This window comes from Salvelinus fontinalis, chromosome 3, assembly GCF_029448725.1.
Source record: "Salvelinus fontinalis isolate EN_2023a chromosome 3, ASM2944872v1, whole genome shotgun sequence".
NCBI lineage: Eukaryota > Metazoa > Chordata > Actinopteri > Salmoniformes > Salmonidae > Salvelinus > Salvelinus fontinalis.
This window is the reverse complement of record NC_074667.1, coordinates 4,833,578-4,860,277: the sequence shown is the minus strand read 5'-3', so window position 1 is coordinate 4,860,277 and position 26,700 is coordinate 4,833,578. Positions and strand designations below refer to the sequence as shown.

At 45.5% G+C, this 26,700-nt stretch overlaps 1 protein-coding gene across 2 annotated transcripts; it reads right to left on the bottom strand.

The window, feature by feature from the left end:
• Positions 1–28: 28 nt before the first annotated feature.
• On the bottom strand, positions 29–26,700 carry LOC129836277 (myosin-9-like). 2 transcript variants are annotated; one of them, XM_055902221.1, is made up of 41 exons: positions 26,453–26,700; positions 20,574–20,905; positions 20,156–20,312; positions 20,041–20,068; positions 19,782–19,875; positions 19,271–19,288; positions 17,451–17,543; positions 17,251–17,314; positions 16,713–16,811; positions 16,161–16,304; positions 15,932–16,027; positions 15,360–15,631; positions 14,950–15,123; positions 14,531–14,704; positions 14,211–14,325; positions 13,673–13,866; positions 13,387–13,508; positions 13,210–13,279; positions 12,966–13,126; positions 12,711–12,819; positions 12,458–12,589; positions 11,887–12,093; positions 11,456–11,593; positions 11,085–11,208; positions 10,815–10,986; positions 10,272–10,484; positions 9,909–10,053; positions 9,407–9,613; positions 8,778–8,882; positions 8,507–8,659; positions 7,473–7,721; positions 7,091–7,303; positions 6,622–6,834; positions 6,319–6,480; positions 3,791–3,919; positions 3,608–3,696; positions 3,376–3,499; positions 2,898–3,106; positions 2,629–2,737; positions 1,766–1,938; positions 29–1,356 (listed from the first exon to the last, which is right to left on the bottom strand). In XM_055902221.1, exons 2-41 carry the CDS (start codon positions 20,898–20,900, stop codon positions 1,245–1,247), a joined length of 5,889 nt encoding a protein of 1,962 aa, XP_055758196.1. In that variant the 5' UTR covers positions 20,901–20,905; positions 26,453–26,700; the 3' UTR covers positions 29–1,244. The 2 variants fall into 2 exon arrangements, with proteins under 2 accessions (XP_055758196.1, XP_055758204.1); XM_055902229.1 differs by lacking the exon at positions 19,271–19,288.

The following is a 26,700-nucleotide window of genomic DNA, read 5'->3' as shown; positions in this document are numbered from 1 at the left end:
AACTTCAGGGTTAAATATTGCAGTCATATCCTTTTAATATCATTTTATTGAAACATGGCATCTGATAAAATACAAAATACTCTGAAATAAAACAATTGTCAATATACCCCTCAGTGACAACTCATTAAACATAGTGAAAATTCAGCATAAGCATACATCCCCACTAGATCTTGCAGAACCTCTAAACTCAATTGAAATGTGAAAGTGCGATAACAGCAAATGAAAGTGACCAAGCTAGATTAACAATAAGAGTATGTATTCTTAGATGTGAAGTAGAATTCACACCATGTAGTAGTCACTGCCCCTCATGTGCAAAGAACAGTGCCATCTAACCCACCACCATTTTCTCTATTTAGCAGAGCACATGGATCAACTCAAAGCAGTCAATAATGTCAAGAGACCAATAACTATCAGAAAAGACCCCGCACGTATTTCAGCATAATACAATTTGCAAGTGTTTAGGCTGTAGTTATTCTCAGTGTATATGCACCAACGTCATGCCTGTGACCTTCAGGTATAAAGTGCAGGCTTTTACTGTAGATGTAATAACTGTGTGCAGATGTTCTAATGTGATGCATGTACTACAATATGTGGATTAAAAGTTAAGTACTAATGTGTGTGCAGAAAATACCAGTGGGAAAAAAAAAAATGTATACCAGAAGTACATAGTACAACACTAATAAACCATATTAAATTACTGCATTCATAAAGAAAAACCATTGTGCACAGCGAAAGATGGCAGAAAAAGTATCATACAAGTTCCAAGGGAAAAAGAGGTGGCAGCGGATATTGTGGTGTATTCTAGCCACACTAACAATTTAAGCTGCTAAACCATGTCGGAATAATATACTTCTTATAATATTGAAAATGGCTGAGTAGAAAAATGGATCTAGAAAGTCACATATTTGGAAAGCTAGCCTCTAAAAAGTCACATTCATGACAAAATATAATTTGGCCACAGATTTGTTTTGCACACATGCACTGTACAGATTTCAAATGTGAATTAGTAAATCTAGGAGAACGATCTCAGATCTCCAACTAGGCCTACCTGAACAAAACAGATTGTCAGAAATGGACACTGAAGAGAGCAGTATAAATCTTGGTATACAATTATTTGTATGATAGCAAGGATGGCTGATGGAGCAGTCAGCTATAGAATGCACTATTATTTAATTCTATGAGAGATTTTGCATTTCCAGTATGGTCCCTGTTAAAGTTAGCATCTCTCTCCTGTCACGTTCATCTCACTCGGGTATAGGCTTGGATGCGTCGCTGGTCAGATCCATCTCCTCATCACTGTCCCCCATGCCTGTGCGATTCATGACACGGCGCATGTTTAAAGGCAAGTCCCCGCGCCTGCAAAGAGCAAATCAACAACTTCAGAGATATTTGGTAACAGGTTTTATGACTGCGAAATTACTTAAACGCATTGAGATCCTTTTATGCGTGTTCAAAGTCAAAAGACCCAGTAACACATTGTGTTTCTGTAAAAAGGAGTGCCAAAAACACCATAACTATAAATCAGTCTAACTATCAAAAGGTTGGGTTGTATTCAGTGAATTCAGAATGTGTCCCCCCCAAAATTCTGACATGATCCCTTCTACCTGACATACATTCTACAACTATGGCAAAAACCAGAACGCGCACACAGGGGGGGCCCCAGGACCACGTTTGGGAAACTCTGCTCTACACAATCCATTTCTAACTAAAACTTGTGCAACATTTCACTCTAATGAATATAGGGTAGAGGGAGGGATGACCATACCGGAGCTTGCTCTTCAGGGTGCTGACCTCTCGGGTCACGGCGTCTTGCGACTCAGTGGCATCATCAAGCTCCCTCTGCAGCTTCCTGCGGTTGGCGTTGGCACGTGTCACTTCCTCCTCTGCCTCCTCCAGCTGACGCTTTAGCTGACGTGTGCGGTTGTTCGCCTTGTCCGCCTGTGGAGTACAGGAAGAGGACGTTCAATCAGTGGCTGCAAATATATGTATCCATCTACGGAGGCTATACAGTAACTGTGCAAGGTGGTTCAGTAGCTGCAGCTATACAGCATGCGGTTTCTGGTTGTTTTCCCAGATATCAGCGCAGATACAGGACAGATTATCTGGGATACATTAATTCGTCGGTTTCCGTTGGAAAATGTTTAGTCTGTTGCAAAACGTTTTTGTAACAGAAATCATTTACTCCAAACTGAAAACGTTTTGCAAAAAAAAAAAAAAAAAAGAGTTTATTGGACAAATTCAGGTAGGTCCCTCTCCATTTACTTCCGTTTGGTTCCTACAGTAAACGTTTCCGTTGCAAAACAATCTGAATAATGAACACCCCAGATCTTTACAATACAATCTGCACACGTCGTCTCGCTTGTCTGGTTACATTGTACCCGAGACTATACACACACCACAGGAGGTTGGTAGCACCTTAATTAGGGAGAACGGGCTCATCGTAATGGCTGGAGTGGAATAATATCAAATACAAACATATGGCTTCCATGGGTTTGATGCCATTTGCTCAGTTCTAGAAATTCAGCAGCCTTCACTGATATACATTACACCCATGTTGCTACTGATGTAGGGGTAGTCAACTGATGTTGGAGTAGGTAACTGATCTAGTTCCACGCAGAGTAGACCCACCTCTTCTTTGTACTGCTCGGTGTTGCGTCTCTCGTCCTCCACCTGCAGCAGGACCTCTTTCAGCTTCTTCTCCGTGCGCCTGACCAGCCTGGACGAATGCTGACGCTCCCTTAGAACAGAAAAAAAACAAAGTCAAGACATGACTCATGAAGGGGCGTTCTCCTAACCTGCTTCTCAAAATTCATAATCGGTCAAAGAGGGACCTTGGATCCTCTCCTACAATACATTGAAAAGGAAACAAGGATAGAGGTCAATGGTTTTTTACTTACTTGAACTCCAAGTCCAGTTGCTCCTCCAGCTGCAGAAGCTTGGCCTCCAGGGCAGCGATAGAGGCCTTGTATCTGGACTTCACAGTCTCCTCCAGCTCCTGCAGCTTGAGCTTCAGCTCCTTGTTCTGCCGGTCCAGCTGGGCCCGGAGCCCCTCCAGGCGCTGGGCGGTACTGCGCTCCGCCGTCAGCTCAGTGGTCAGCTGGTCAGTCTAGGGCGGAGTGTGTGAAGGTATGGACAAGACTATGCATTGAGATGAATTGGACAATGTAGTGGCTGGCCCATAACGTTAGACATAGTGTATTTGTCTCAGGTGAGTACTTCTACTACAAATAGAGCTCTAACGATTCAGGTTGAAACACCAAACAGAACTCAATTATTCTTCAACCAGAGTCCCTCTTTTCCCTTCATCTCCTTGTGACTAACCCAGATAAATCAAACACTTTCCTCGGTACAGCTCCTCTGCGATCAGTTCATTACCTGCAGTGTGGTTCTCCTCAAGCGGTCGTTGACCATCTCTGTGTTCAACTGCTCCTCCTCCAATTCCTCCTCTAGCTTAGCGATACGAGACTCCAGCCTCCTCTTCTCATCCACCGTCAGGGAACTGAGGGGGGGACATTTTGGTTGGGAGGAAGAAAACCCATCAGAGAAATTGCAAACTCGATGCAAATCAATGCAATTTCAATGTTTCTATGAGGTGTCTGAGCTGTACTTCTTAGCGTTGTGGCTGTTGAGCTCATCCTGCAGTTCATCCCTCTCTGTCTGGGCCTGTTTCTTGACTCGCTCAGCAGACGCCAACTCCTATGGAAGACGGAGAGGAGTCTGTCATGAGGCACATAAGAACATGGACAATGGGGGTGGAGACGGCGAGCCAGAGCCCTGCAGCCAGACATACCTCCTGGAGATGGATGGTGTCAGCCTCCATTGCCTTGACCTTCTTTTCGTTCTCCTTGGCCATGTTGAGGGCCTCGTCCCTGGACAGACGAAGATCCTCCAGCTCCCTCATCTGATCTTTCAACAGGGCCTGTATAGGAGAGAACCAAAGGACTGAGTCAAGTACCACACCAGACTGTAGGGCTTGGTATCCTTCTACTGAAGACTGCACACGGCCTAATTTGTAGTGAGCTGTGAACTACGTTTTTGTCAGTGTAAACCTAACAGCGGTTAAACATACCTTCAGCTCACTTTTGGTGCATAGAGAAAGTTACTGTGTATTTGAGAGATCAAGCCATTCTCAAAACCAGAAGCCAGTTAAAACAAATCCATCAAATTTACTGCTTTGCACTCAGGTAATTACTTCATGCTAAAAGTCTGACTTGGTTTGTTCAAGGGACCAGCTGTGACCCCTCTGGTTCTAAACTGTCGTAGCTGAATCAGAATTAGTTAGGTAACATAGATAAATAATTTACTTTATACTTGTCATTATGTCTTATTTTGGACTATACTGTTTGCAGTTGCATCTTTCTTCTCTATGGAAAAGTAACTTGGGGCCCAGAGGGGAGAGGTCAGGCTTGTCTTTTACATGTCTGGTAATATGCAGAATATCAGAAAGGGAGAAGTCAGGTTTGAACATTGTCTTCATATGTGAATGTGTCTAACTATCCCTAAACCATGTGAAGGGATGGCGTGATTAATGGGGAACCAGTTAGTTATCTCCACAATGTCTGCACTCCAGTAATTTCCTCCTTTCCCATTGGGGGGAGTAGTATGGCAGTGTCTGGAACCATTGTATTACCCCTCTGATGTTGCATGAATCTTGACCTAGTATATGACCTAGAGGCTCACTCCTCTGAGCTTGTCCAGGAGGGGGTGTATTTGAGATATGCCATTGGATGAGGTAATGTTTTGGTACTATGAAGTACCAAGAACGAGAAGTAGAACCTCACCCAAGAGACCAAACTGAACGATAATTTATAGCTAATGCTATCTGGCTATGGGATACTCCTCTTTCAAGTAAAAGGCCCTTTGTGAAGTTTTCTGAGATCTGTGGTTCGTCATGTGAGTTGAGGGGTGTATCTTGGCTATAAAAGACACTAAGTATTATTTTGTAAGCACTCTAAGAGAATTCATTTATAGACACTGAATTGATCTGAGAGTCAAAGGGCTATGGTGAAGCTCATATAATTACAGATGGAGTTTAAAATATAACTGACTTGTGTGTGGTTTGTAAACTCTCATTTAGTAATACAGGAAATTACCACAGCAAAACTGAGACCAAATCCATTAACTAGGCCCATGGTCACAAGCACCAAGTGCCATCTGATATGCAAGCACCGATGAGAGACTTGGAACAACCACCACCAGGGACAAGTGAACATTAACCAACTTCAGAAAACTCACTAGGAACAACCCTGTTCCCCAACGCCTCTTTGCTCAGCCCCGAGTACTCACTGGAGGGAAACCGCTAGCCATATCCTCACTTTCCTCCACCTTAACAGGAGACTCACTAAGCCTACATGCTACAGGAACTGTCAACCGCTCCTCAACAGGAAGTGTCAAAACCAGTGGATCTGGCTTTTCCAAGCTATTTTTCAAGCTCTTGATTCTCCTCACAAAACAGCAGTGTCACCCCGCAAAACCCAGATCAGGTCTTCCAGCGGATTCACACTAGCATCACGATTGGGAAGAATCTCCCACACAGTTTAGTGAGAATTGTCAGCTAAATCTGACACCCAAACAAGCTCACGGTCAGCCTGCTGAGGAACCACAACCTTAGCTACTTTGACAAGGAACATGTCCTTAAATAGACACACGAATCTCTCAACCTGCAGAAGGCACACATCTCTGCCCAGAAGGTCTCAGCTAGAGACAATAATCATTTCCTGGGAACCACAATCTAGTTTAGCATAAACAATTCTCCTTCAGGGACCCCCACAAATCCTCTTGTTTTTTTGTTTTTTTCATCAGCACTCTCCTAAAACATGATTAACTTTACAAACTGTGGATAACTCAACTCCCCTTGAGAAACTACGCTCGGGCCTCATTCAGCACAATGCTACCAACCATAGCAACAGTTAGCCACTAGCCTAGCGCTAACACATACTCCCAACTGGGAAATCTAAATCGAATAAAATTTTGATTTTGAGTTAAATGCCCTACAGTAGATAAATACCAGCTGCAAACAATGTACTAACCTCATGGCCACCGCCACAAACATTTGTTAACCAAAACCCACCAGCTGAAACTCACTAGCACTGCTCCAAACCTCTCCTAGCTTACTTTAGACAAACATCTGCATTGCTACCCGTAGACTAGCAAGCCAACACCTTTTAATTGATTGGAAACGGCTTGTGTCAATTACAAAACATTTCCTACATGCAGCAACACTAGCGAACAATCCTGGAAATACCAGTAAAAGCAGAGTGCCTCAAAAAAGTAGCCCAAAACTCACACTGCCCTCCTGTGTGCGTCCCTCTTCATTACCTGCAGTTTCTTCAGCTGTTTGAGGGCCTCGTCACGACCCTTGTTGGCCATGCTGATGCCTGCTTCCAGTTCTCCCAGGTCTGCCTCCAGCTTCTTCTTAGCAGCCACGGCCAGGGCTTTCTGCCGCCGCTCATCCTCCAGCTCAGTCTCCATCTCACGCACCTGGGGAACATCACACAGATCCAAGGTTGTGTTTAGTAGGTTACATTTCTTAGAGCATTTCTTATTGTATAAGTTCAAGTAGTCTGTTCCGGTTTCAGACTGCTTTCTTCCAATTGGTATGGAATGAACACAACCCAGTACCTGTTTGACCAGCTGCTTCCTCCTCTCTTCACCTTGCTCATCTCTGGCCTGCAGGTCCCTGTCGGACTGGGCCTTCATGGCCTGCATGTTGACCTCCAGACGCAGCTTGGCGTCCTCCGTGGCCTGCAGCTCGTCCTCCAGTTCCTCCAGCTGCACGCGCATCTCCTCCAGCTGTTGATCCATGGCACGCTTCGCTTTCTCCAGCTCGTGGACCTGCACAAGAGGCAAAAAGGAGGAACATCAGAATAAAATGAAAACATTTTCATTCAACAATGAGGGAGTGATGGTGCATTCACGTATTTGGAAAAGTTCCAAACTATCCTCACATCCTCCCGATTTGTAAAACACATTGGAGAAGGTCAGACTGGATTTGCATTTTTAGGAGTCTATAAAGACAAGACTCAATGAATCGAGAACTTGATTCACCCAATAGCAATAGTTCCACAGCAACATTTGTGATCGGACTTACACTTTTACCGACGTCATCCTTCGATGAGACCAGGTCATCCATCTCTGCCTTGAGGACCTTGTTGGCCCGGTCCAGTTCATCCTTCAGGTCCTTAATGGTCTCCAGCTCGCGGGTCAGAGTCAGGGCCCGCGTTTCCTTCTCCCTGGCCTCGGCCTCAGCCCGGTCCCTCTCCTCAGCATTCCGGCTGGAGATGGTCTTCTCCTCAGTCAGCATCTGTTATAGTGACAGGCAAGAAGGTATGCCAGTAAGACAGTTGAGTCAAATCCAACTTTTTGTTTTGATATAGTGCATGACGCAAATTTGAACCGAAAATGATTGATCTATTCATCATCATCATATGATGCTATAGAACCTCTATGCCGTCCCCCGTCAACCCATTCACCTGGTCAAACTTCTTCTGCTTCTTCTCCAGGTTGGACACCGTCTGCCTGAGGTTGTCCTGGTCCACCATCATGTCATCCAGCTCCTGCTGCAGACGAGTCTTGGTCTTGTCAAGCTTGTCGTAGGCCGATGCCTTCTCCTCCAGCTGTTGGCCCACGCCCTCCAGCTCCCGCTGCATCCGTTTCTTGTTCTCCTCCGCCCCCTCCAGGGACTGGGTCTCCAGCTCCATCTTCTTCTTCATCTCCGTCAGCTGAGGATAAGAGAAGAGTATGAGAAGTTTGGTAGAAAGGTAAAAAGGGAGGGGAAGAGATGCACATGAAATGTAGTGCCGATTGGTCAAGCTAAAGCATCAAGTCGTGTCAATACGTAAAATACATGAAATGCCTCAGACTTCATGGTTTGTATGTCCTAGCGTACAAGGTGGCATAGTTCAAAATCGGGATTTTATTGAGAAAATAGGAAGATTTCTGTATGCATTCACTGAGGTGGTGTAATACATGTACGATAGGGGAAACAAAACTGGGTAGTATTATGGAGATAGAGTTTGCTAGCAACCAGAGCTTGGAGGGTGTAGAGCTGGTACTAACCAGAGCTTGGAGGGTGTAGAGCTGGTACTAACCAGAGCTTGGAGGGTGTAGAGCTGGTACTAACCAGAGCTTGGAGGGTGTAGAGCTGGTACTAACCAGAGCTTGGAGGGTGTAGAGCTGGTACTAACCAGAGCTTGGAGGGTGTAGAGCTGGTACTAACCAGAGCTTGGAGGGTGTAGAGCTGGTACTAACCAGAGCTTGGAGGGTGTAGAGCTGGTACTAACCAGAGCTTGGAGGGTGTAGAGCTGGTACTAACCAGAGCTTGGAGGGTGTAGAGCTGGTACTAACCAGAGCTTGGAGGGTGTAGAGCTGGTACTAACCTGAGCTTGGAGGGTGTAGAGCTGGTACTAACCTGAGCTTGGAGGGTGTAGAGCTGGTACTAACCTGAGCTTGGAGGGTGTAGAGCTGGTACTAACCTGAGCTTGGAGGGTGTAGAGCTAGTACTAACCTGAGCTTGGAGGGTGTAGAGCTGCTTCTCCGTGTTCTTCTTGCCCTGCTCCTCTTCCTCCAGTGTCTCCCTCAGGTTGTTCTGGTCCTCCTCCATCTGACGCAGACGAGTGGAGAAGGAGAGCTTCTGACGAGTTTCCTCCTGGAGCAGCGCCTAGAAAGAGGACAAAAAAGAGAGAAAGAATGGTTAGTGTGTGTTTAAGGCCATTTCTAAAGAGCACAACGTGGGTGTGCGCGCGTCTCTATTGGTGAGCGTGTCTGTGTGACCGTACCTGTACATCCTGCAGTTGAGACTCCACAGTGGAACAGTCTTTAGTTGCCTTGATGGACTTGCTCTCAACCACACTCAACACGCTGTTGACGTTGTCCAGCTCAGACTAGACACAGAAAGGAGGAATTAACACAGCCATTTAACCACATCCTCCAGAACCACGTCAATCCATTATCATCCATTAACCCCACCCCCCCCTTTTGTTTTCACACTGCTGCTACTCGCTGTTTATTATCTATGCAGTCACTTCACCCCTACCTACATGTACAAATTACCTCAACTAAACTGTAGCCCCGCACATCGACTCGGTACCCCCCCCCCCGTATATAGCCTCGTTATATTATTACTTTATTTTGTACTTTATTTTATTTAGTAAAAATGTTCTTAGCTCCATTTCTTGAACTGTATTGTTGGTTAAGGGCTCGTAAGTAAGCATTTCACTCTAAGGTCTACACCTGTTGTATTCGGTGCATGTGACAAATACAATTGTATCATGTTAATCTATCCATCCACCAACATAACTTTGAAAACCCCCAAAGTGTTCTGCATACCCCATTCATTCACCCTCTTGCCTCATATCCCTTTCTCCATCAGCTACAGCCAAGCATCCAACATCCAGTCCACACCTACCTGCATCTTGGCCACCTTCTCGGCCAGCTCCTTCCTTTGCCTCTCGCTCTCAGTGTGTTTGATCTGCAGTTCCTGGACCTGGGTCTCAGCCTTCTTCCTGCGCTGCTCTGACTCACTCTTCCCCTGGTTCAGGGTCTTCAGCTCGATGGCCAGCTCATTATGTTCGCTTTCCATGGCCTGCTTGGCTTTCTCCACTGACGCCTTGTTCTGAACGAGCAGACACATGGGCAGGAGGTTACATCGGCGGTTCTCTACCGGAAATACTATGAAGTACAGCTCGTTTTACTTCCGAGAAAGAGTTCATGTTGGTTATATAAATTCATGCTGATGAAGACTTCAATATGAAATACAAACTATTACAGTAAAACCTTGAATGTTACAGGCTGACCGGTCAATCGACAGGCAATATAAAATTAAAATAAAGATTCCACCCCCCCAAAAGAGAGAAATTCCCATGATGCCTACATATGAACAGTATAATGCAGTTTAAGTGAGCCCTCACCCTCTTGGCCTGCTCCAGCTGTTCGTTGAGCTCGTCGAAGACCTGGTTGTGTTTGTGCCTCATGTCGGCCACCTGCTGCTCGTGCACCTTGGCCTCGTCCTCCAAAACCTTCTTTAGCTGGGTCACCTCAGTCTCACGCTTGGTTCTGAACAACAGGAGAGAGCGATTGAAAGTGGTGGAGGAAGAGGAGAGTTGAGGACTGGCCCCATATGTCTTCTCAACAGGTAATGGTCTATAACTAAAACTTGACATTTACGCATGGCAAACCACTGTCCTTCACCTCCAACTGTGTGTGTGTGTGTGTGTGTGTGTGTGTGTGTGTGTGTGTGTGTGTGTGTGTGTGTGTGTGTGTGCTCCCAGTACCTGAGCTCTTGTTGTGTTGCAGTGGAGTCCAGTGTGTCCTCCAGCTCAGTCTTCAGAGCCTCCAGCTCCTCACCCAGGTCCCTGCGGTGTTTCTCAGCCTTGGCCCTGGCAGCCCTCTCCAGCTCCAGGTCCTCCTGCAGCTCAGAAAGCTGGGCCTCCAGCTCCCGGATCTTCTTCTGGGCCGTGTTCTTGGCCGCGGCCTCCTCCTCTATCCTGGAGGGGGGGTGGGGAGCGAAGGAGGATGGGGGTTAGAGTGTAAAGCATTGAAAGTCATACAAGACTATTTTGTCAGCTTTGGTTTTACTGTATGGGCTTAATGAGATCCTAATAAACAGCAGATTAAACTCTTTCAATGGAAAGTAAAATAACATCTCATTCAGGCCAACCAAATGCGGGCCACAAGCCAATTTAATGTGGCCTGCGCCCCCCCCCCCCCCATACATGCAGCCTATAATGTGTCATTTATAAAATGTCAAAATTACACAAAATCAGTAAATTAATTTAGGCCCCTTTCTCAAATCATGCATTTCCCTTCCCCCTCACCTGGCCAGCGCAGCCATTAGCTCCTCCTCCTTCTTGGCCAGCTGGGCTCGGAGCTCGGCTATCTGGGCCTGCAGGTCAGCCATCTGGTCATTCAGCTCAGTGGAGTCTCCCTCCAGCTTCCTGCGGTTCTTTTCCAGCTCTTGACGACTCTTTTCCTCCTTCCTCAGCCGGTCTGATGAGGGAGAGGAAACCAGGGTTGTCTCAATACTTTAAAGCGGTTCACCTCATAAACGTAGAATCTATGTCATTGTATGTCTACGGTCCACCTACCCTCCAGGTCAGTGATCATGGCCTCGTGCTTGTTCTTGAGTTTCTGCAGGCTCTTGGACTTCTCCTCCTCCTCAGTCAGGTTGGTGGTGAACTCTGAGATACGTTCCTCCAACAGCTTCTTCTCCTGCAAGTAAACAAATAACCCCACATTGTTACAAAATAACAACCCCAGAAGGTTACACAATGTCTGAACCATAAGAGCACAACCGGATATTACATTCAAAGATACCACCTAGTCCCTACTTTACTCTTAATAAAAATTGGTCCATGATTACTTGCTTTATTGCTGGAATGATTGAATAACTGCCCAATTTATTATTTTATTCTTCCATCTGAAAAAACATGCTAATGCCTCAACTTGTACTACAAACCTTATTGAGTTTGTTGTTCTGGTCATCCAGCACCATGACATTCTCCTCTATCTTCTTCAGCTTGGCATCTGTAGTCATCTTCTCCAGCTGCAGTTTCTGCCTGGCTGCCTCCTCCTCATCCAGCTGCTGCTCCAGGTCCTGGAGACAGATGGAGGGAGAGAGATGGAACGTTTTAATTCAGATGTTTTCACCTCAATCCCTTCCATCACTCTCTTCCTCTCCAAGTTCATTAAAAGCACCACACCCCTTGGAGGGTGAAATGGAAGGGAAAATGAAAACCAGTGAAAATTTACAAAGGCAATTTAATAGGAGAAATAAAGTTAATATCTTTACATGTGACTGACAGGTTTGGACCACAAGGCTCAATTAACAAGGGAAAGTTAGTCCACCATAAATAATATAACGTAAAAAAAAAAAAAAGGTTTAACTACCGTGATGTTGGTCTGCATCTTCTTCCGCTCGGTCTGTAGCTGGGTGACCCTCTCCTCTTCCTCCTCCACTCTGGACTCCAGGTCGTGGAGGATCTCCTCCAGCTCCTGCTTCCTGGTGGCCAGCTTGGAGCGCATCTCCTCCGCCTCGGCGCACAGCTCCGTCTCCGCCTGCAGCTGCTCCTGCAGGGCTAGCTTCTCTGTATTCAGCTAGGGGGAGTGGGGGGCATGTGTTAGAAACAGGGCAATGATGCACACCAAGGTTGAGATGCTAGTTGGTTTATGATACTATGGTGTTAAATGGTATGGAAGTCATTCACTCCATCCATCAACAATGTGTAAGACACTAGGGGTGATTTCCTGGACAGATTAAGCCTTGGACTAAATAGCAAACTCAATGGCAAATCCCAGTTAAATGCTTTTTAGTCCAGGACTAGTCTGTCTGGGAAACTACACCAATTAGACATATTGAAAGGCACCAATTCATAATCGTTCTGAGTGTACCAGTCATTACCTTACATTGGAGCTTAGTCTAACCCATAGAAATAGAATTACTAGAAGGCACACTCCATACCTGTTGCTGCTTGGCCTCAAACTCCCGCAGCTGCTCCTCAGCTTGCTGTTGCCTCTCCTTGGTCTTCTCCAGCTCATCCTCCCTAGCCTGCATCTCCTCTTCCTGCCTGGTCACCTGCAGCAGAGGCTTCACCTGGGGGAGTAGGGGAAGAGGACGGGGACTCAGGACAATGCAGGTAGCTGAGGAGTAGGGGATGAGGTCTGCAACACTGATATTAGGATGCTCCCATATGGATTTGCAACAGTGCGTGTACCTTGGTGAAGAGCCTCCACCACTGCCAGTTCCTGAGTTTGAGGTAAGCAGCACAGTTCCTCTGGATCACTTTCATAGCAGTCAGCTGCTGCTGTCTCTTCATGAAGGCTCTGGAGACAGAAAAAAAGACATTCAATCAATCTACATGATGTTATTGGAGTATGTGTACGTAGCATGCTCACACCAACTAATATACAGTAGAAAAATCCCAAGCCAAACCTATGCTAGTCACTGCTCCAAATGACAAATTCCTTACTTGCGGGCCACGTATCCACGACACCAGGACTGGAAGCTGATGATGATGTCGGTGATCTTAATGTCCCTCTCCTCCTCCAGGTGGGCCAAGACGCCGGCCCGGAAAAACACCTTACTCTGGCCAATCCGGAACAGGTTGGAATCCAGCTCCAGGGCCTTGATCTGGGAAGAGGAAGGAAAGAGGATGACATTTGGGAATGACATCGGAAGACTGCTGAACGATGGTTTGTTCAGACGCCTCTTACCATGAGCACACAGGCTTGTTTGCCGTCCATGAATCCCTTGGGAATGGCGTTGGGAGTGAGGATCTCATATCTGGGAAAGCAGGAGAAGTTTAAGTTAAACAGTAAGAGGCTAGTCTGCTGACAGTGAAGCTGATAAACAGGAAGGAGAGGACCACAAAGATATGTTTCCGTGGTTACCTCTGTCTGAACTCCTGGAAGACGATGCGGTTGGGGAAGCCCTGTCTGCAGATACGGATCCCCTCCAGAACTCCATTACACCTCAGCTGCTCCAGAACCAGATGGGGCTCCAGCTTACCAGCCTGACAGTGACAAAGTGAAGAGCCAGGATTTTAAATATTCATTTTATAGTATATGTGCTGAAGCAAAGACCAACTGCCTGTGCCTCGTATTAATCATATATTTAAGTTTATAGTCAAACACACTCATTGATCAATGGAGGATTTGATGACTGTAGACACCATACCTTCTTCTCGTGGTTGGGGATGATGCAGCGGACGAAGTTGGGGTTGGTGTTCCTGAGAGTGGTCATGAGGTTGGACAGCTGCTCCTTGTAGAGCTGGCCCACGGTGCGGAACATGCCCTTACGGATCTTAGTGGCCCCGTGCATCCCCCCATCAGACATCCCAGCAACTTTGTCCATGCCCACAATACGGTCCACTGAGAGAGAGAATGAAAAGGAGCAACAGGTTCATAGATAGCACTTATCAACTCATCTTTCCCGCAGTTCTTTTCTTTCGCCATGTACTTTCAGTTCAAACATACAGAAAGGTTGCAGGCAGTTCTATTGGCCAACACCAATCAATTCCATGTACCAACAGTAGGTGACATCACACTATTAGAGTCTACAGCCCAACCCAGTTTCTTTCTAGTCTAGTGTAAGCTGCTGAGGGGAGGACAGCTCATAATTAATGGTTTTCATGCATTTGATAACCATCATTATGAGCCCTCCTCCCCTCAGACGCCACAGGTCCAGTCAGCTCTCAGTATCTCACGAGACTTACCGTCTCTCCAAAGCTCCGACACAAACTTGTCAGTGGACTGGTTGAGCAGCGTGGCCACGTTGTCATTCAGGGGGTCCATGTTCTTCATCAGCCACTCATCGGCCTTGTAGTCCACCTGGGGAGGAACCATTTTGTGATCACATAGCTGACCAGTCAAGACGTTGTGGTATTACCAATTTTTTCAGGTTCAAGAAATAAGGGTTGCAAAATTCCGTTTTTTCAGAAATCCCAGTTGTAGGATCTGAAAACTTTCATAAAGTCGACCCGAATTTTACCACCCAATTAGTGATTGATAGATTCACCACGAGTGGTGAACTGACCTTTCCAGCGTAGTGGATGATGCAGAAGTCGGCAGAGTCCTTGAGTTTCTTGGGCTTCTGGAACTTGGGGTTGTTTCCCTGCTCCTGAACCACCTTCTCCACAAAGCTCTTGTCCGTGGCCTTGGGGAACCAGCACTCTTCATCCAGCAGAGCCAGCACACCAGGAGGACTGGCCTAGGAACAGCAGAGAGAAAGGTGGAGGACACTTAAAACATGCTAACTTTAGGGGGATATTGACTTGCATTGGTTTTGGGAAAAAGATGCTCAAGTTAGCATTTGGTGACAACAGCCAGGTCAACAAAACATTTGGACAAGCATAAACAGCAATCCATCCTAAGACAATGTGTAATTTGGAACAGAACAAAATCACATAAGCCTCAGGTCCATTAGGGAAGAGGTGGAGGTGGCGATATACTGACATGCTTCTCGATGAGGTCGATGCAGGGCTGCAGGTCCAGGCCGAAGTCGATGAAGCTCCACTCGATGCCCTCCCTCTGGTACTCCTCCTGCTCCAGGACGAACATAGTGTGGTTGAACAGCTGCTGCAGCTTCTCGTTGGTGTAGTTGATGCACAGCTGCTCAAACGAGTTCAGCTACCGGAGAAAGCGGGGGAAAGACAGAAGGTACACATTAGACAGACCTTGTTGGTGGGAACTCAGAAATGCAACGTTTATTTTAACGTGAGAAAGCAGTAATGATGTCCACGCACCATCTAAATAGAGATGAAGATGCATTTTGAAAACCAATTGACAATCAACGACCACTCACGCCAAGCCATTGTTTTGTATTCAATGACCAACAAACCCCTTTCCCACAATCTTCAGCTCACCTCAAAGATCTCAAAGCCAGCGATGTCCAGGATGCCGATGAAGGAGGCTCCCTGTCTCTTGGTCTTGTCCAGGGCCTTGTTGATCCTCATCACCAGCCAGCGGAACATCCTCTCGTAAGAGGCCTTGGCCAGGGCCTCCACCGCAAACTCAGCCTGCTCCTGGGTCTGGGCCTTCTGAACGTAGTCCCTGCCCACCTTGATCCTGGGGGACAGGATGGCCCGGGTGAAGTCGGTCACGTTCATGCCCAGCAGGTGGCACACTTTCTGGGCCGCTGAGGCAGAGAGAAAGGGGTGGGTGAGTGGGTGGTGCTGGATGAATGGAGAAGGTAAGGGATTGTAGAAGCCATGAAGGAGGGTTGCAGGAGACAAAGTCTCATTAAGGACCCAAGTGGTGGAGTAGAGGGTGGGCACTTTTGTTCCAACCCAGAACACACTTGATTCAATTAAATCACAGAGCTCTTGATTAGTAGAAACAGGTCAGCTACTGCTGAACAAAAAAACTAAAAAAATGAACCCAGTACCGATCCTGGGGGAACCCCAGAAATGATTAGTGAAAAACAGATGTAAAGTACCTGTGTCATCAGGCATGGAGGCCTGGTCAGAGTTGCGCTCCTTCTTGAAGCTCATGTTCCCCAGCTGGAGAACGGCGGACACAGTTTTCAGAAGACCTGATGGAGAACAAGACCATCAATCACAATACATCAGTTATTTACAGAAATTGCATTGATCTTGAAAAAAGCTATTTGAATACTGTAGTATTACAGGCTAAGAATCAGGTGTGACAGAGGGGAGTTTGTGTACCTATCCGCTCCTCCTCTGGGATGCTCATGATGTTGAAGGCGTCCATGGTCTCCACAAACAGGTCACGGTCCTGCTGACCAGGGATGGTCACGTTCCCGTGGGTCAGGAAGCGGTAGTTCTTGTAGTCCTCCAGACACAACTCAGCTGGTTAGAGAGAGACAGAACACATAAGCCTTACTATAAGACATTATAAAAAGGAAGATGCATGCTTTAGTTGTTTCAAGTTATAAAGCATTATATCTGCAGGATTCAAGTAAAAAGTGTTACTGGATATAATTTGATTTAAAATCAAGACTTATTTTACAGTCCAACCATTATACTTATAATAATGGCCGGCATGTAAACTAGCTGTTAAGAGCGTTTTGCCAGTAACCGAACAGTTGTTGGTTTAATGTACCCTTGAGCAAGGAACTTATCCTAACTGTTCCTCTAAGTCACTTGGGATAAAAGTTAATGCCAAAATGACACAAAATGTAGTAATTGACCCGCACCCCCAAAGAAATAATGACATGGCATAAACATTGATATAAAATGAGTTTGTTGGTCACTCACAGCGCATTTTGTCCCCAGCTCCTGTGAGCATGTAATAGAAGATGTGGAAGGCTCTTTCATCCTTAGCCTGCCGGATGGCTCTGGACTTCTCCAGCAGATCTGGCAACATGGTTCGTCAAGAAAAGAAAACCCACCACAGACAACCAATAAGTTACGGAATATTTGATGTTAAAGCTACAATCCTTAGTTGCTACATCGATTTTTGGACTTGAGTGATACATACCCATTGATTCTCGAAGAAAAAACTTAAACTGCCTCATTAGCTTAGCGATACTGCCGTGCGCCCTCAGAACCCAAAATATAAGCTTGTTTGACTCCAATGTTTGTAAACAAATGTAAAACATTAAACACTGAGGGATGGCTAAAACTAAAACACTGCCATCGTGGATGGTCAGTCCTCACACCCATAGCGCTAGCCATGAACGTGTGTGTATTTATTTATCCAAGCCCATCCCTCAGCTTTCTCAACTAACGATTCTAGCTTGAAGGCTGTACATGTCCTTCTAGAACTATGACGACGTATTGATCGAAAGGATACAAGTTTCAATGTTGGCTCCCACAATGTATCCATTGACGTCGAAGTTGATCCGGATAAACTTCCCCTGGAAAGAGAGATTAGGCGAGATTTGTCACTTGTAAGACCAGCTGGCAGTGGATCCAGTTAGTCAATACTGGTCTCGTCATTATCGCCATCACATAATTGCGCAAAAACACACAAAAAAAAAGAAAGGTTCTTACGAATCTGGAGGAGTTGTCATTCTTGACCGTCTTGCCGTTTCCGAAGGCCTCTAGGATGGGGTTAGCCTGCAGAAGTTGTTTCTCTAGCTCCCCCTGGTGACAAAACATATACATGCAGTATATTCACAAATATACTCACAGGTATACCAAACATTATCATTATGGCAGTAGGATGGCAGGATGACTCAACATGAGCATTCATGCAGTAAGATGCTGCAACTACTTAATTCATTGCTGCAAGCGTTGCATTTCATCTTGGCGAGAAGCATTGGGAGCACCCGCTTGACTCCATGCGTTTGTCGTGGAACTATAGCCATGTTATGCACACGTACACTCAGTGGCCAGTTTATTAGGTACGACCATCTAGTACCGGGTTGGACCCGGGGCATCAATTCTACAAGGCGTGGTGTTCAAATGTTGCTCAATTGGTATCAAGGGACCAAACGTGCGCCAGGAAAACCCTTCCCCACACCATTACACCACCAGTCCGTTGACACCAGGCAGGATGAGGCCATGGACTCATGCTGCTTACGGCAAATCCTGACGGCAAATCCTGACTGTCATCAGCATGACTCAACAGGAACCTGGATTTGTAGGACCAGGGAATGTTTTCCCTCTCAAGTGTCCAGCGTTGGCGATTGCGTGCCACTGATCGGAGTGGAACTCTGTGGTCGTCTGCTGAAAAAGCCCATCCATGACAAGGATGGAGGAGTTGTGCATTCCACTTTTATTTGCCCGCTTGTGGCCCTGATTCTTGCCATTCTCCTTCGACCTCTCATTAACAAGCTGTTTTCACCCACAGGACAGCCTCTTACTGGATGTTTGTTTTGTCGCACCATTCTCTGTAAACCCTAGACACTGTCGTGAGTGAAAAGACCAGGAGGCCAACCGTTTGAGATACTGGAACATTCAGTCAAACAGTAACTGAATGCTTCAATGCTCATCTGCCTGCTTTTTATAGCAAGCCACAGCTAGTTGACTCACTGTCTGTAGGAGCAAACCATTTTTCGTGAATGTGGTGGTGTGCCTAAAACTGTCCCGAGTGTATATTGCCTTAGATCAGTTTTCATCATAGACATATATAAATTAGCAGGTGTGCATAGCTGTTAGCAGTAAACAGCAGGATATGCTACAAACCAAGAAAGTATGACCGCAGGGAAGCTATAATTTCCGAATAAACAGCCACTCATTCGTGTTAAATATTCCACATTCCGACACACTCCCGTCCCAACCACAAGCCCAGACTTACACAAGCACAAAAGATAAGCACTTAAAGTACATTCGAGACAGTCGCCAAGATCCCAAGACAGCACACAGGCATGGAACACCCAAAACAGGTAAATCAGCTTTTGTTGTTGACCACTTGTTCTAAGACAAACCAGATGAGGTGGACAAATTTGATTCTAGGGCTGTGTTTACACAGCGTCCCAATTCTGATCTCCCACCCCACCCCCCCCCCACTACATAACATATCTTTTTCAGAGCTGATCCGATTGGTCTTTTGACCAATTAGTGAAAAAAAAAAAGACCAGAATTGGGCAGCCTGTGTAAATAGTCCGAAGCATTGTTACTTGATCTGCTTTACTATGCAGTCATTTGAAATATCACGCAGTACTCTTTTCGTCCTAAATCTCTAAGGCATTAAGCTTTCGGTATAACATTACACTTAATCACACCTCAGATACATCCTTTCACCTGTACATTACACCAGCACACAGCTTGCAGACAGACTGCAGTTAGTAGAACATACATGTACATCAAGGGGGGACGGGGGGGGGGGGACGCTGGCAAGCGGGAGAGATGGCGAGCGATTAACTCACATGTGCTAAGGCTGCACCCTAGAGATGGGAACGATGGATAAGAGAAAGAGTTGATCACAAGTACTAGCCTACAGTGGTAAAACAAACTAATACAGTGGCATGCAACAGTCATTACAGTCCCATCCAATGTCAATGGGCTGTATTCAACTACCTGAATTCAGGAAATGGGCCCCTATTCATTAAGAGTCTCAGTAGGAGACAGTGCTGATCAAGGATCAGGTCGCCCCGTCCATGTAATTTCGCTCATATTGAGAGGTAAAATGCTAAAACTGGCCCTAGATCAGCACTCCCTCTGAGACGGTTTATGAATACTGGCCCTGGTGACTCCAGGGAGACGAGACAGGCAGGTCCGGGCCTGAAACAGGAATGCTAGGAACAACTACCCTGACTACCCGTAATAAGTACAGGGGGATGAGAAAATGAGCAGCAGAACAGGACAACTACAGAGAACAGAGAATGGAGGTGTAGGGAGAGGGGGAGTGAGGTGGTGAAAAGGAGGGCTTGTACTGACCTGGTCTTTCTTTGACTTAAAGGAAGAGGCAACGTGTGCCAGATACTGGATCACTTTCTTCGTATTCTCAGTCTTTCCTGCTCCCGATTCTCCTCTGCAGGAAAGGAGAGAGAAAAGGGGAGAAGGAGAGAAATGAGAGGGAGAGAGAGAACATGAGTTGCTGATTGAAGAAGGGAACAGACAGCAAAAGACATCTTATAGGAGCTAGACAACAAGCATAAATAAAACCGGGAAGATTTTGAGCAGAGACATAGCTTACGTGCAGAGGATGGACTGATCTTCACGATCTGAAATAGAAGACAGAAAATACATGTGAGTGTGTGCGCGTCACAGGTGTGTATGTGGCACAGGTGTGTGGCATCACATTCTCTCACCCTGCATCATACTCCTGTAAGCGTTGTCTGTGATGGCGTAGATGTGAGGGGGCATCTCGTGTCTCTTCTTGCCCTTGTACATCTCAATGATGTTCTCGGAGTAGATGGGAAGGTACTTGTAGGGGTTTATCACCACACAGAAGAGGCCAGAGTACGTCTGAAAGTTACAAGAGAAGAGACTGAGCACACAGGCAACACTAGCCATCTACACCAAGATTCTGACCCAAATCTCACAATATGGCAAAAGATGAACGTAAACAATATGCAGTTACAAAATCGGTTGTCCAGAGTGCTGTGTATTTATCAGAAATGTAAATTGTTCTGGATAAGAGTTTCTGTATACATGTGTTATTTTAAACGTATTTATGTGGATTGTGTCTATGTAAATATGTGCATATGAAGCATGCAAAACACTCACGTAGATGAGGCCAGAGTAGTAGCGGTCCTTGAGGTTGTGCAGCACTGAAGCCTCGTTCAAACACGTGAGCTCGGCCATGTCCTCCACCTTACTGAACTTGGGAGGGTTCATCTTCTGGATATCGTCCTTGTTCACCGTCACCCTCTTGCCTGTATCGGCTAGCTCCACCACACACTCCTCTCCCTTCTCTTCCTTGACGGAGCCGGCCACGAACCCCAGCGTCTCCGAAGGGATCCATACTAGCTTCTTGGTGGCCCAGTCGGCCTGGTCTAGGGGGTTGGCGACCTTACCGCCGTCTCTGTAGAGGAACTTGTCCGCTTCGGACATGGTGGCTGTGGGACAAAGACAACAACAACGATAAGACCACCCAGGAGGTAGGCTGGAGAAAGGAACGTGAGCCAGAACATAGTGGCTGTAGAGCGGAGAGGAAAAACACAAGTCACGGAGACACCCGGTGAAAAATAAATTGATGATCATCGTTTGGCCCAGGAGTTTGTCCTGAACACATGACCGGATTTAATCGAGTTCGGCTTCTCCTTGTACAATAACTGATTTGCTTCTGACATGACTGTAGAATGGATAGGGAAAATAGGACAAGTGTCCAGAGGGAAAACAATGCGGACATGCTGAGCTAACCGAAAACTGTTACAGCCCAGCAAACTATTTTGGTCAAAATGCCTTACTTTAAAGTGAGGGGCAACCACAATCAGCATGCAGGTGCAGTTCAGACTGTTCCAAATGACTAAAGGTACAGCTCAACTGACGTAATCATTTTGGTCAGACGGCATCCCGTTCCTTGGATTTAATACCTTAGAGACAAAGTTGGAGTGAAATGTTTAAGTGTATAATTCACTCAACCCGTCTAAGTCCAGGTCATATATAATATTACTGTAACCATTTCAGAACACGTGATCATTGTTGAGAACGCTGAACACGAGCTTGTTCTACAAAGGTTTAACATGTAATTCCCAATTGCTGAAAATGCATTGTTACGCATGAAATAAACATGTTACATGAAACGTGCTTCTCAGGAATATTTGCCACGTATGAGAGGACGCGCACACACCTCCGCTCGGCTGCACGCTAGAGTTTGTACGATGCGGATGTATTACGAGGATGATCTGCTGTAAGCTTGGTAGATTTTCTCATGAGACGTAAGTGCTAACCGAAAAGTCGGTCCATAACCGAACCGTTATGGACCGACTTGGTCCAAGCATAAACTGGATCAGACTCTAAATGGGTTATGACAATCAGGAGTTGTGCATGCACACGTCATTGGAGTCACACACAAAAACAGAGAGAGACACACACACACCTTTCTATCATGACCTTTGGCACTTACACGCTGGTCTTTGTCACTCCTGCTTCCCTCACCAAGACAACTTCCCGGGCATTGACCTGGTGCTCCCTACATAGACATAGAACATTCCCACTATTGCTTGATGCCTATGCTCGATGAAGTTGACAACATGAAGGGACTACCTGAACTTTGTCTAATAAACGCTTGGTTTTTTGGTTTGTTGCAAAAAGAACGTTGCTACGGTGTGCCATAATGAATGCACCCCAGCTGTCATGTATTACACAACGTTGTCTTACGGACAAGTAAAGAGCGGCGGACCAGTCAGAGGCGAACCAGTCAGAGGAAGACACATGAGGGCTCCCTAACTTCCTTTGAAGGGGAACAGAAAACAGGACAGCCAGTGAGGAATGTCTGGAGCGAGTTTAGACAGACATTTCATTATACTCAGCCACCACTCCCTTAAGAACAAGACGCCATGTCTCTTTAGGAATACCTTCACTCCTCAGGTTAAATGGGTGAATACAGACAGATCCACATCTTAACCTACTACTTCCCCCTTCGATCCTTGGGCCTGTATTCATAAAGCGTCTGAGTAGCTCTGGTGCTGATCTAGGATAAGGTCCCACCTGTCCATACTTTATCCATATGATCCAAAAGGCTGATCCTGGATCAGAACTCCTGGACTGAGGCACTTTATGAATACAGGCCCAGGTATTCTAGGTCAATTTCTATTTCTATCTGCTTGTGTCTCTAGCTATGACCCTTTCAAGGGTGTGGGTGTGTGTGTACATACTCATGGGCCTCAGGCTACAAGTACAGACTACAACACCCAGTCATAACCAGGTTTTACCTCCATGGTAACATTGTAATTACATTCCAGGTGAGATCTATATCTTTAGGATTACATAACTTGTACAGGCTTGCCTTGTCCACCATTATAATTCTATGCCTCAGGCTGCATTTTACACAGGCAGCACAAATCAGAACTCCCAATTTGTCTTTTGACCAATTAGATCAGATCTGCAAAAGATCTTACATGAAGAGCTTAAGTGATAGTTCAAAAGACCAATAAGTGGAAAAAAGATCAGAATTGGGCTGTCTGTGTAAACGCCGCTTTATACTGGGTGAAGACTAATGAAGCTGTGTCCAGATCAGCATATATTTCAAGGTTTTCTCCTGCTTCCATGCAAAACATTGCCGCGTGTTGATCATGTCACCCATAGTGCCTGAGGTGGTGACACTGAACAGTGTGTTGTGTTTCGTTTCTAACCCCTGTCCCCCCCATCAGGGAGAAAGTGTGAAATAGGGACAGAGAGAAAGAGGGAGAGAAAGGGGGATAGAGAGGGACAGAGCGATAAGATCCAGCTGGATAACATCCAGGTGTCTCTAAGTTCATTATGGGCTCAGACTGATGCTCTGATTAAAGACAGGGGGGGAGGATCACCTCAAGGATCTCTGTCCATGCTGTTGGCTGCCCACTACATGTGCCAGCAGGAGTGGACTACTAAACCAGAGTAAACCAGTGTGAGTACACAGCTTAAAATCAGGACTGTTCCCACTCATAAATGACCCACGCATGCTAGCCTGATCCCAGATCAGTTTGTGCCGTCTCGCCAACTCCTTGTCACTCAGACCGAAAACGACACTGACTGACAAGAAGTTGGCACAAACAGATCTGGGAATCAGGCTGATCTCATGCACGTAAGCCCCATCTGAAACACATAGGAGGAATGGGTTCTCGTGGGAGACATGAGGGAATGCAGACAAGACGACCATGAGAATGAGAGACTGTCACATGAATGTGTGTTTTCAGCAACAAAGTGCTAACTGTGGGCCAACTTCTACAGGAAGTTGCGTGATATGGTGTTGCAGTGTTGACACATGCCTTTCCTGAGGGTCTTATTGCCCAACTTCAGTCTAGAAAGGACACTACTGACATCCACAATTGATGGTACCCATTGTCATAGGGTTAAGAGGATCAGAGTAAGCCCATACAGCGGGCTGTGACTGTCAAGGATTTCCTAGTCACCTTTCAACTCGTATGACTGGCTTGTCAACTCAAATGACTAGTGTCAATTAAAAAGGGCAATTACACCACTTTCAAGCTAATTTCCATCATCTCCAGCACAACACCAGTGTCCATCTACATATTTGAAAAATGTAAATAAATACATTTTAAAAGTTGCTGGAGATAATGATTGAGGTTGAAAAGTGGCAGAATTGCCCTTTAACACAACTCCTTATCCATTCACTCGAGGGCCCCGGCATGGTTCGTCTTGCAGTTGCCCGATTAGATTTCCGTGCATTGGGTCTAGCTCTGGGTTCAAAAAGTACTTGAAAAGGTAAGAAAATTAGTCATAAACCAGCGGGAAAAATAAGAAATGTATTTGGCGGCCCGGTAGCCAATGCTTTGCGGCCTGGTGGTTGGGAAACCAATGGCTTAGTCCCAACAGTGCAAACGTCACCCATCTGGCACTCCAGGTAGGCTTAATGCCCCCCTATTTAAAATCTTGACTCTTGGGTAGATGTAAAATGTTAATTTGGGACACTCCAATTGGTATGATATGTTACATGTCATATGGTATGTATTAATTTGTGGATGTCTATCATCCATTTCATGTGCTGTTGCAAATTCCAATTTGTTGTCAGCAACGCTAGCTTGGTGGCTAACGTTAGCTGGGGTTAGGGGCTAAATGTTAGCCAACATGCCAAGTAGTTGCAGAGTAGCTAAAAAGTAGTTGGAAAGTTGCTAAAACTGTCCGTGATGAGATGTGAACACACAACCTTTGGGTTACAAGAAATTCGCTTTATACTCCTGCCCGCTCAACCACCCTACTTTATTTTCTGTCTTAAATAACCTTCTGTCATACGTAACTATTTTTTATTTTACCTTTGTTTAACTAGGCAAGTCAGTTAAGAACAAATTCTTATTTTCAATGACGGCCTAGGGGCAGAACAGATTTTTTTACCTTGTCAGCTCGGGGATTCAATCTTGCAACCTTTCGGTTACTAGTCCTAACCACTAGGCTACCTGGCGCCTTACTAGACCAAATGTAACATATCATACTAATTTGAGTCCCCCGGATTTACATTTACTATGTTACGTGTAGTCTGAGACCAGGCTGTCTCTTATCATCTAGTTAATGCAGGTACTAGGAGTGGCCAGGCATGAACAACTTTAGTATCTATAAAAAATGGGTGGGGGAAGTAACTAAGCAAGATGGTAGATATGATTGCAGAACAGCTATGCATGTACTAATCATATAATTCTATTTTAAGGTGTGTATGGTCTAGTCCCCAAGGAAGGACTCGATTCCTACCAGGAACATTGCATTCTGCTAAATAGCTTGAAGACAGCGCAGTGGCCTGAGTAGGACATTCACTGAACTGAATACAGGTTTGGCTCAAAAGTTCAATGCCACACCTTTACCATACGAAACAACTCAAACACGAGACCCAGTATTTCAGGTGCCAAAACCATTTGAATGCGAGTGTGTGCAAATTGTGTATCCTTAGGGTAGATCCATATCTGGGCGTGCGTGCATTTTGTGCTCCAACCAACCTTCCAAGCCATGGTCTCAAATTACAACTTCAAACCAAGACAAGCAAACATCAGATAAATTGGCAGTGTTGGAGAGCAGTGAAATCCATTTAGTAATTTAAATATTTAGTAGGCAAATGTATATTTTTCCACATCAGACCTGCGTAATTCTCACTTGAAACATGGTTTGTTTAATAGGCTAAAATAAACATTTGACATTTTCTGAAATGTCAGACTACAAATTACAAGAACAAATCACTTTGGGGTCATATTTAAACAAAGTGTATTTTAGCCTTCAGTTGAGTAAACCATGTGTGTTTTTTTTTTTAGGGTAGCTTACTTTATTTCAGTGTGAAATTATTGGTAATTTAGTCAACTATATTTTCAGCGTAGCTTCCCAAAAACAGTAACTTGGTCAACGTAAAGTGCACTACTACAGGGTTGATGGCTGTGGTTCGGAATAGCAACCAAGTTTGGGCAGCAGAGCATAGGATTGGACACTGGCTGGGTGTTGCATTGTTAATTACTTATCATGAAAAGGTAAAATAATAGTTGTTTGTACAGGTAGCCTACAATTGGCTTACCCTTGCAGATGCTGCCATCCAGGTTAGCTTTACTCAATGGCTATACTCAAACTGTCACAGTGCAAATTTGACGGGACTAATGTGAAATGACTAGAAAGAGAGTATCAATATTAAGTCCCATCAACTAGCAATGTAACGTTAGTTTACAATCTTTCCAAATGTCCCTTCGTTACTACCACCGACTACGTTCTCACCTGAAACAGTGACAAGGCTACCTTGACGTCGAGTAGTGCGAATGCTGCTGGACGCATCACCTTTCGATCTACATTCGCGATAAAAACGCAAAAGCTCACATGAAACAGAACTAATAAAAATAACCTACTTGTCTGTCGTCGTTTGTAGAGTTACCCCCAACAGACTTAGAAGAGAGCACTAACATATTATAAATAGATCTCATCCCACGAGGATTACAGAGGGACCGATTGATAGGTAACCTTGATAAAAATAAACGTACCTTCTACTCGGTTGTAGGCACTACGGGGTGAATTCGTTTGCTCTACCGGTTTCCGTGTTTGCTAAGTCAATTTCTTCCGCGCGACAGCAAACTCAAGAAACCCTACTGCAGATTATTTCCTTCTCAATTATTTCCCTTTCTGTTGTCTCTGCGCCGGGTGTGACTGAAATGGGGTGGACATATCTAAACTACGATCCACCCACTTTATCATTCACTGGTGAGAAACGTCTGACTGCGACCCGCGTCCT